At 46.1% G+C, this 11,472-nt stretch overlaps 1 protein-coding gene across 1 annotated transcript in view; it reads left to right on the forward strand.

Annotated features, from left to right (window-relative positions):
• LOC306694274 (glutamate receptor-interacting protein 2-like) overlaps positions 1-10,942 on the forward strand; it is a gene marked incomplete at both ends in the record, with an annotated part of 149,204 nt that extends 138,262 nt beyond the window's left edge. Inside the window, 9 exons of the mRNA XM_079157047.1 lie at positions 21-165; positions 4,101-4,249; positions 4,708-4,899; positions 5,103-5,259; positions 6,529-6,643; positions 6,815-7,028; positions 7,226-7,452; positions 9,876-10,022; positions 10,775-10,942. Of these exons, the coding sequence (XP_079013173.1) occupies positions 21-165; positions 4,101-4,249; positions 4,708-4,899; positions 5,103-5,259; positions 6,529-6,643; positions 6,815-7,028; positions 7,226-7,452; positions 9,876-10,022; positions 10,775-10,942 (1,514 nt within the window). The remainder of the gene's footprint in view (positions 1-20; positions 166-4,100; positions 4,250-4,707; positions 4,900-5,102; positions 5,260-6,528; positions 6,644-6,814; positions 7,029-7,225; positions 7,453-9,875; positions 10,023-10,774) is intronic.
• Positions 10,943-11,472: the final 530 nt, after the last annotated feature.

Genomic DNA, 11,472 nt, shown 5'->3' on the forward strand with positions numbered 1-11,472 from the left:
CGCGTCCTTGTGTGCATCAGATGAGCAGGAGACGTCGGGCAGCATCATCTACACGGTGGAGCTGAAGCGGTACGGAGGCCCTCTGGGTATCACCATCTCAGGCACCGAGGAGCCCTTTGACCCCATCACTATATCTGGCCTGACTAAGAGAGGCCTGGCTGAGAGGTACATGCTCTCCCACACACACACACACACACACACACACTCATTTTCTTTTCTTTCTTTTTCTTGGGAGTCTCGTTTGAAGCATTACAGAAAGGCGCTGCAGCTGGAGGTTTTTTCTCCTCTTTGCACACGTTTCAACATGTTGCTTCAGGACCCGTATAACAGCAGACAAACGTAGCACAAAACACAACTCATGCCGTCTTCACACTACGAGTGAAGTGTCGCTCCAGCGCTCGTAGTCGTGCCGTTAAATAGCGCCGGGAGCTGTTGGATGTATAACGTGAGGAGAAAGAAAGAAAAACACAAGGTTGGTTTATGTTTGGAGCGCTTGAAAAAGAACCCGAGACCCGCTCGACTTTGATTTGCAGCGCGTCGTAGATCCTGTCATTGCACAGGATTTGCAGTCTGTTGCTGTGTCGCTCATAGTGCGAACACGCAATAAGAATCCTAAAAGTCTCAAGTGACACTAAAGGTTACACAACTACTGACTCTGGAGAAAACTAAACTACTAAAAATCTATCATGGCGTCGTCCTATGGTGCACTTTATGTGTATAACATGAAAGAGTAGAGTTACTCAAAAGACATCGTTTCAGGGTTTGAGTGCCTCTGTGCTCATTATTATCATTATTATTTATATGAGTAGATCTCCTGGTTTATGTATAAGAGCTCCAGTCATGTAACACACATACTAACTGTAGAAACGTGTGAATGTTAATATAATAACCACGTCTCATAGCTTTGCTCATCTCAAACCTACAGGGAGGTCCGGGGGCATCTTCCCCCTTGAGGACTATTTCCTCCACTTACAACAGCTGTATGCACTTCTTCCTTTGATAGAATACCTAAACATCTGTCACTAGTTGTTCTCCAACTGTCTTCATCATTGTGAAACCACCACAGAACAGATGTGGAGGATGACTCATTTTCACTTCTGCTTCCTAGAACGAGGCTCAACTTGTGTGATGTTACGATCTGTAAGTTAGGCTACACAGCACAGACAGGTTGGCAACTTTTAATCCACTTTATCCACATTGTGAGCAAGTTTCACTCCAGAAACACACTCTGTGCATCCTCAGGAGTGGCGATGAACCAGCGTGAGATCTCATTTCCTGACTGACACAATGTGGAACAACTCACCTGCAGCTTACAAAAGCTTACAAAGCGGTGGACACGGCGTCCTTTCTGCTGGCAGCAAGAAGGAACACTTTGTTCTTGCACAAACATAAACCTTGTTCTAATATGTAGATTTGAAATGGTAATAAAAAAGTTGGAGTATGTCTATGTTCAGCATAAAAACACATAACTTAATCTCCAGCGGTCTGTTGTGTCAACGTTTTATATTTAGAGAAGTGAACACATGCCATTCCTAGAAACACTCTCGACGTCTTTTTTTGGGACGGTGGAGATTTGTGTTGGCGGCGTTCCCGCCTTCCCACAGTATCATGTTGCACAGCGCCTCGCTAGGCGGTGGATCTGTTCACATGAAGGACATATTTTCTTCTGTCTCCGGGGCCTTTCGGCAGACTGTGGAGCCAGAGATGTTTTCCTGTAATCCGTTTCAGACAACCGATCTATTTGAACAAGTCTGCTCTGCTCAGGATTGCATCACATTGTTCACGGAATACTTTACCCACAGACGGAGCGTCTGCGTGTCCGTTAACCAGCCGTAACACCGGAGTTCTTAAAGAAGACTTCATTCACACACCTCCATGATGAACTCAGGAAACTGAGAAAAGCCTTCATGAGTTGAAGTAAACGGGTAAATAAGTGTTCAACGACAGCAACACTATATAAGTTTTCTTCGAGTATTCGAGGTAACACACAGTCTGAGTTCTGGTCGCTCCGTCGGCGGTTATCTGCCAAACACAACGTCCAAAACAACAAAAGGGAGCAAACTGTTTTCACTGCGTCTCCGGCCGCAGAGCGGTGGCCGGTCGATGCACATCAGCTGGATCATCACTGAGGAGCAGCGAGTGAGGAGGCAGCAGGCGGTCAATGGCCGCAGATATAAAACGGGCAAAACAAGTTATTTTGAGAACGTGTTAGTCACGGCAACCACAAGAGGTCCTTGAGCATGCGGCCGTGACCGGGCTCCAAAACATGTTATTCAGAACTAGCTGTGGACAGACACAGAGGGACACACACACACACACACACATGACCTTTGACATCCCTTTGGTGTCAAAGGTCATGGTGACTTCAGAACAAGGCTCGTGACCTTTTAGTGAACATAGTTCGAGCTGTCGATCCCATTCAAACACACGTGTGTGTGGAAAGCAGTAATCATCGTCTCGTGTGCTCAACATCCTTCGTCAAGATGAAGAGGACCAACTGACAGTATGTCGTCTTATTCAGTCCTCTCTAAGCAGTGGGGCAAAAAACCTCACGAGGAGAAATAATAGAAGCCGCCATTGGGCGATAAATAGAGGACTTCCCCACCAGCAGGTGCCGTGTGACGCGGAGGGATGACGGATGAAACGTGATGCGCCGGAGAGACGGCTGGCGTCCGTGGTAACGAGGCTGAACCGAATATGACACAATGAGTCACAAGCATCCGCCGGTGAACTCAGCTTCACAATAAAATGTCGGCTTTTATAACCGGCTCACGTGTTATTCCACCGAAATACCCGGGGGGGGGGGGGGGGGGGGGGGGGGGGGGGGGGGGGGGGGGGGGCGGATTACTGCTGGCCCCGCCACGCTTCCATACAAACGCACTCTGTGACCTCCGCTCCTTGGAGTTTGGCGTGCAGTGGCTCTTATTTCCTGTTCTAAACTGTTGTCGATGAAAGCACTTTGCCTGCGACCTGTTGGCTGAAAGCACTCTATAAATAAACGTGGCTCAGCTCGACACAGGAGACAGTGAAGGAACATCTCAGCATCTCTGTGCGGCTCATGAAAGATGTTCACACCAACAACCCCCCCTTTTTATTTTGTTACACACTTTTCTGACTTTAATCTCTTACGCACGTCCATGTGATGTACGGGTCCTTGAGCGGGTATGAGATTAGATATCACAATGAATAATACCTCTATCAGTGAAGGCCGCCAGATAGAGGACCGCTTTACATGACACTAGGTTTAATGCAGCGGCCGGTGATAGAGGGAGGAGACAGAGTCGTTGTTATTCACTCCAGAGTCACTGCATTGTTCCCTAAATTAGTCAACAGTCATAACTTAAATTCCTGAACGCAGATCTGACCTGTAAACAGTGACGGTATGTCTGAAGCCTTGTGTGTCTGCATGCAGTTTGTATCCAACACTGTGCCCTACAAGTTAGATTCAGAGAAAGCTCATGTTCATTGGCAAACGTTTTTATTTTTTTGGGGTAAAGTATAATCAACTAGTTCATGGTCTTGTTTAAGATAATCTGGCTTTTCTAATACGTCAAAGGTTCAGTTCACACAAATTACAAAAAGGCAGCATTTGTCTGCTCCATTTTACCCGTCCACCTACGTTCCACCCCTCGCCTATGGTCTCGAGCATTCGTGACCAAAAGACTGAGATTGCGGATTCAATGAGCTTCCTTCATGGGGTGGCAGGGCTCAGCTCGGAGTGGAGCCACTGCTCCTTCGAAAGGGGCCAGCGGAGGTGGTTCAACATCTGATAAAGGATGCCACATGGATGCCTCCCTTTCGAGGTTTTCCGGGGGGACGTCCAACAGTTAAGAGGCCGGAGGGAAGACCCAGACCACTGGAGAGTCTGGCTTTGGTTCACCTCAGAGTTCCCCAAGAAGAGCTGCTAAGCCTGCTGCCCCCACGATCTGACTCCAGATATTTAGACTCAACATTAGCTGGATAGCACTTTACTATTGATGTCATCTCTTTGGAGCTGATATAAATGGTTTCAAGATGACTCATGTTGATTCATTTGTGTGTGGCCTCTTACCTACTTGTGTGTGTGTGTGAATGTGTCATGTTTTTCTGTGTGTGTCCAGGACGGGGGCTATTCATGTAGGTGATCGGATCCTGGCGATCAACAGCGTCAGTTTGAAAGGAAAGCCCCTGAGTGAAGCGATCCACCTGCTGCAGATGGCCGGAGAGACGGTCACCCTCAAGATAAAGAAACAGATCGACAGTATGTACGGTAACTTTGATCATTATGGTTTGCATTTTCTTGGTGCCTTATCTTCATGATGATCGCCAAGCCTCCGACCTGAAGTCGATGTTTTTGGAGCTGACTTGCGTTCAGCCGTGTCTGCAGGGCCGTAGTACCCGAGAACACCTTTTCTTGCTCTCGTGCCTTGTTATGAGTTTGCCTCTGCGTCTTGCAATGGTCCTCAAACTCCAATTCTATGCATTGATTAGTTTGATGTTAGAAGATGGATGAATGTTGTTTATATTCATTTCTGTCCATCCTAACTCTTGAATCACTACATTAGCTTTGGAAGGACACTTTGGCCTTTCATGGTCTTGGATGAGGACTCGATTTGCTCCGGACTTGGTCTTGACTTGGACTCGACTGGACCTGGACTTGGACATGACTTGAACTCGATTAAGCTGGTCTTGACCACAGCCCCTAACTCCCAACTTCTTATCTCCAAGATGGAGAGGAGAGGAAAGCCGAGGCAGAGGACACAACAGAGACTGAGCTCAGCGACACAGAGGAGGACGATTTGACGGACAGCCAACAGACCAATAAGCTGTCGGAGCTTTACTCCACAACTATACCCAGCGTCGACTCGGCCATGGAGTCTTGGGACGGCTCAGGGTTGGACGCCGGCTATGGCAGCCAGGGTAAGCTTCAGATTAACACGTTGTCCAGTGAAATGCCAACATGGCCATAAACTGCAAAACATATCGAGCTCTTATAAAAGTTAGAAGATGACACATAATTCTGCATCCAAAGGAAACTCACAAATAGTTCCATCTAGAAAGCTAAACATGTGTATCTATCGACGGAGTCAGCCTGTAAACGAGCACCGTCTCTCCTCGCGCAGGTACATACAACCACCAGGCAGCTGGTATCGCCCTCCATCCCCATGAGTGGCGTTGTGCCAAGCAGCAGCGCAGCACCACGCCACCTCCTGGACGCCGGAAGAACTACCCCTTCAGTGACGGAGGCTTCAGTGAGGACGACTGGGACAAACCACCAGGGTAGGACTGGACTTGGTTTCTCTTTTTACCTTCCAATCCTGTATCTCTCACACCTTTACTGACAGTTTAACATCTTTTCATTCAATTCCAGCAGAACGTTGGTTGCCGTCTTTGGCCCGCATTTAAATCTGATATTGCAGATTTGAAGCTTGCATACTCTGGCTGATCGCGCCCGCTTTGATTTTTGCAGATTTGTTTTAGTGTGCGTTGAGTTACCCCGTACAAATAATGTAACATTTAAAATCTTTATGAACACAACTCAAATTATCACTTGAATGGATGTGAACCAGTGGAAGCCTGGAACACAGCAGGATGGTTTTCATGCTTAGCTGTGATCTAAAGAATAAGTAAACATACATCAAACAAAACCACTGGTATGTTCCTTTAAGGGGACTTTTTTTTTAATGACAAAATGAATGTAATGGTTCCATTATTTAATTTCATGATGTAAAAAGCTTCTTTTTTAGTTCTAAAGGTTTCGAAAAACTAGCTTTCACATACGCTAACTCATTAACATTATAGGCTTTGATTTAAGGGTTGCAGGCCAATCACTGTCCTGCCACACCACACACAATGGTCTGCCAGTTACATCATTTACTCCATATTATCAAATGAATCTTCTCTAATTGCATATCGTCACAGCTCTGGTGTCTACATTACACAAACCAGTGTTTTAGCTTTTAAAAGGATCCTCCGGTTGCTTGTGCCAGTATCAGCACCCAGAGTTTACTGGTGATGTGGAATATCTCATCATGGAGGTTGAGTCATGAAGCCAGCGAGACTGACTGAGCAGTGTGTGTGTGTGTGTGTGTGTGTGTGTGTGTGTGTGTGTGTGGCGATGAGTCAGGGGGTTAAGCCTTGTGAGGATAGCAGCGTTCGTTGGGGGTTATGTAACACAAACGGGGGCGGAGAGATGGAGAGGAAGGATGAGGCGAGAAAAAAAAATCAGCTGTGCAGTGAAACTGAATTAATCTTGTCAGTCAAGGACATTCAGCGTTAAAAGATTACCCGTGTTGGATTAAACCAGAACGCAGAGCCTTCCCTGCACTTGCACTGCTCTGTTTTCACATCGGCTTCGTTGATAATGCGACCCGATTGACTTCTGCCACGATGTGACTGCGTTCAGCAGTAGATTTAAGATTCAACTCATAAAGAAAGTGTTTGTCCAAACGTGTATGTTTGTCTTGTTTGCTTCGGTGGCTTAAACGCATTTATTTATTGTCAAAGCAGCTTCATACAATCTCACTTTGTTGTTTTTGTGCGTGACAGATTTATTAGCCAACAACCGGACGGTATTCTGTTGGATCCAGATGACAGCTTCTGGTGTCAGGCGCTTGAGGATCTGGAGACCTGCGGCCAATCAGAACTACTCAGAGAGATCGAGGTCAGTCAGCATGCGAGCATCCGCCTCCTTATTACTCATCACATCGCAAGACTTTCATGTAGGCTACGGATGCTTCTTTAAAACCATATCACTCTCAAACTAGCAGTTTCAGCTGAGGTTTAAGTGTGTGTGTGTGTGTGTGTGTGTGTGCGTGCGCTTTGGTTGGTGCAGGCATCCATCATGACAGGAACAGCCATCAGTCTGGGTGTAGACGGTGTCATCAAGCCTCCAGCTGAGTCCATGCTGAGCCACAGCAGGATGAGCCCGCTGCGGAGGAATTCTCTTCTGCACCAGGGAAACCTGCTCCACCAGGGCACACACCTCCACCAGGGCGCCCACCTGCACGAGGAGGCCCACTTGCACGAAGAGGCCCAACTCCACCAAGGTAATTCGATGGCGGATGTGACGAGCGGTTGTCCCCCGAGCCCTTAATATAGGACTGACAAAAGAAAAAGAAATTCAATTCAGGGAAACCGAACTCAGCACAACTGTATGTACGAGCATGCTGCTGTGTATTGAAGGGCTGCTTGTAGTAATACATTTTACATTTTATTTAAAAACTAACCCTTTCATTCCACCCAGAAGTCCACCTGCTCCAGGAGGCCCATTTTAACCACGAAGCCCACCTGCTTCACGAGGCCCACCTGCACCATGGGGCCCACATCCACCAAGATAACCAATCTCCCCTCCTGCACCACGAGCCCAAGACAAAGGCCTCGCTGAGGGTGTCGGAGAGGACGTGGGAGTCTCGTCGGATCAAAGAGGAGATGCAGGGGATTCTGTCCCCGACGCCTTTGGAGCTGCACAAAGTGAGTTCTAAGCTCCGCCCGGAGACCCGGTCACGACGGGGCTTCTGTTAGAGTAGAGGGTGAACACCAAGAAGAAAAACTAATCTAAAGTAAATCCAAATTGACTTAAAGTTTTTTCTTCATTTATTTGAAAGCCTGAGCTGCTCAAACAAATAGTTCAGCTTTTTAGGAAATGTGCTTCTTTGATTTTCTGTTGAGAGTTAGAGAAGAAGATCGATACCATTCAATACCAGCATTAAGACTGGAAGTAGGAGGAAAATAGATCAAATCAATTCTAACTTTGACGAGTTCACTTCTGCCTGCTCACTATGCATGAGTTCTAAATAGATGTCTATAGAGTGAGCTCATAGGCAAACAAAACACTTTCGGACACTACTCACGTCATTCTTTACAACGTGCCGGCTGCTCAACCATCCATAATAAACACCGACCAGCATTGTGGTGATAGATATTTATTGTTTTCCCCCTGGAAGGCAGTGATGGAACATATGTCTAGGGCTTTTACTGTGAAAGGGAACGAGGGGATTAAAGCTGCCATTGTCAATGTGGGGAAGTATTTTCCTGAATTATTTAATACAAAATACACGACATAAATATGTTATTTTTCCCGCCACAATGCATGGATTTGTCTCCACCGGGCTGCTCTCCTCTCGTCCGTCTGCAATACTTTGAGTCCACTACACAGGGTTCATTAACTCTCTCTATACATTCGGACAGCATTACAAGATGGCGACCTCACAGTATAGTCCGCTGTGTAGTGAGTATAGTGAATGATTTCAGACACAGGCGAGTCAGTCCAAGTTAAAAAAAGCCATCAAAATGACCTTTTTACCAGAAATACATTACATTTTTACAGTGCAGGATATTGTGTAATACAGCGTGATTGTAGATTAAGAATGTACAATTCTTTGGCAACGGTTATGCTGGCGGCCGCTTGTCCTCATCCTGTGGATTCACAACTATGACCTCATTCAAGAGTCTGCCCAAACCTCTGCAGCTCAGGGCCGGAATGAGGAATACATTTGCTCTCCACGGGGACGAGATACATTAAAGTTCTACTAAATCGCTTTTACTGATGGGCTCGTTGGCCGACGGCCAAAATGTTACAGCCTCTAAATGGTGTCTCGTTAAAAGACCATAGAATATTCATGCATTATATAATAATGCCTTTTCAGTTTTTTGTTAATCCATAGTTCTTAGCAAAACATCTGGCCTGCATTATTCATTTAAGAACCCTCCATCTTGCATTTATCCCGCTATCGCATTGGTACTGAGCAGTGGTCGTCTGTTAGCGTGTCAATTTCATTCGGTAAAGCATGTAGCATGCGTGAATACTGTACAGCAGGAGCACATCCTGTCACAAAGCTTTGCTTTTGAATGAGCTGATACCGATCCCTGTCTGTCACGACAACAAGACAGAAACCACCGTCCATGTTGGGGATGCAGTCGAATTACAAGGAAAGGGAGGATTTTCCTGAACTTGTTTAACAAACAAAAAAAAGGACAAATTCATACAATGTATTTGCTACGTCTCAAAAATAGGTTGGATGTGACAAATGTCCTCCCCGTGTCCTCCTCGTGTCCTTGTGTCCTCCTCGTGTCCTTGTGTCCTCGTGTCCTCGTGTCCAGCTGTGGATGTGTATTTATTGGTAAGCTGGAAGCAGCAAATACGACATCGGACGCCAAAGAACCAGGACTGACAGGGCCGAGTCATTTTACAGGAATTTACACAGCCAAACATCAAGCAAATGCAACAACACAACTAGACAAGAGTTACTCTTTCTTTGTTTGTTTGTGTGAACTTTCTCGCTCTTTATTGTTTGTCAGTTGCTCTTAGCGCCTAATAAGAACGCAGGTGTGTCGGGGTACCATCGACATTACTTTGAAGCTGTTATCTTGTAAAGAAGTTTCATAATGTTGCTTCAAGTTTAGATTCGCTTGACACACTAAGCCAACATTCGGCGTCAGCAGCCCATCATTGCCTGTGTTTTTATTCGAGCCAGTTCAGCGTGTAAAATCGACCCACTGCTGAAGTTGTGTTTTTTACCATTCAGTGCAGTCTTTCCTTATTTATTTTGCTTCCTTTTCTTCTTCAGACGTTAGACCAACGGCTGCCAAAGCAAAACTTTACAGTAGCAACGTTTGGTTCATTTATCTTCAGAGCATATGATGAGACACAACAATGGTGGACTTCTTTGTATTGAATGTCTTTCGGAGCTCACACAACTGACCGACCGTCTCCTGTACAGCTGGTGATCAGCTGGTGATCAGCTGTTGTCTTTGTGGTGGTTTGTAGATTATCGCTTTACTGCTGAACTGTCACAGATGCTTTCCATAAACATTTAAACTTGGATTACTCTAAACCGAGTTCAAGGTTTCGATTCCACCACAGCGACCTCACGTCTTTGTGCCGTCGTCGGTAGGTGACGGTGGTGAAGGACCCAGAGATCGACGACTTTGGCTTCAGCGTGTCAGACGGCTTCTTGGAGAAAGGAGTTTACGTCAACATGATCCGACCCGACGGGCCCGCCGACCGAGCCGGGCTCAAACCCTACGACAGGATCCTGCAGGTAATGATGAGGGAATACTGCTCAGGGTGTTGACATCCAAGGCCATGAACTGACCTGCATGTGCAAAAGACTAAACAATCGAAGATCCAATCTCATGTGATTCGTGCTGTTCATGCTGTTATGGAAATAAACAGATCAGTCGCAAATGTGCAAAATAAAATTGTCTGATTTGGGCTTTTTTTGCCCGCGTTGTGAACGTAGACCAACTGTCGAAGAGACAGTGAACCTGGTCAAATGTTTGCCTGACTCTTCAGACATTTCCTCACCACACATTTAGTATCGAATGAATACACTTAACTAAGTCTTTGTACTTGTATAAAAAGGCCTACAGTTACTCAACACCCTCAAATTAATGCTCAAATTCACCGTTTTAACCGTGTTGTAACATTTGATTTTGTAATGTGGAGTACAGAGCAAACACAGCTTCACCTCCTCAGTGACTGCTCTACAAATCAGCTAATAGTTAGTTTAGATCATACATTTCTCTGAACATGTTGCAAGATCGCCCAAAGTTTTGATCTCACAACGGTTATGTAAAAAATAAGAAACAAAAAAGGCTGTTTGTTGTGTTGATAAGTAATGGTGAGGATTGTTTATCATTGCTTCTATTTGGGATGAACATGATTATTGCTATGAGGAAGTATCATTTAACGTTAAGCAACAGCTTGGTCTCCGTCTGTGTTAGCTAGCGAACCGACAGCAGAGCCATTTACCAGAGCAGCCGCTGTCTGCGTCTCTCCGTCTCCGTCCAGGTGAACCACGTGAGGACGAGGGACTTTGACTGCTGCTTGGCGGTGCCTCTGATCACGGAGGCCGGGGACCGACTGGAGCTGGTCATCAGTCGCAACCCGCTGGCAAACGACGATGACGACGACACAGAGGACAATAACAACACTTTTGACCACCCGCTAGACCTGTAACACACACACACACACACACACACACACACACACACACGAAGACAGACAGACAGATGATTCTTGAGACACACATGCATTCACCCTGTCACACTCAGGCAGGAGACACACACACAACTGGTGATGAAGTGCAAAGTTCTTTACTGGTGCAAACACAAAAACACACACTCCACCGGCTTGTAACGATTCTACTTAAACACACACACACACACACACACACACTTGCATGCTCACACGGTCGCCCCTTCCCATTCACACTGGGTTAAACTGCTGTCATACAGTACGATGCTCTATGGAAGCTCTGGCACATTGCAGGTTGGCTGGGAATCCTCAACGTTGTTCCAACACAAACAAGCGCTTAGTTGGCACTTTAACCGTCCATTAACTGATGACTCTTTAAATACTGTTTTCACTGAAAACAAATGACTAAAAACCTGCAATTTGGATTCAGCTGGTTTTTTAATGCCAGGCCACAGGTTTCTGGCACTGACTGGGCCAGAGGGAGCTACCTTATTGCACAATATTGTTAATGG

Source organism: Pholis gunnellus, assembly GCF_910591455.1.
Source record: "Pholis gunnellus genome assembly, chromosome: 3".
In the NCBI taxonomy this organism is placed as follows: domain Eukaryota; kingdom Metazoa; phylum Chordata; class Actinopteri; order Perciformes; family Pholidae; genus Pholis; species Pholis gunnellus.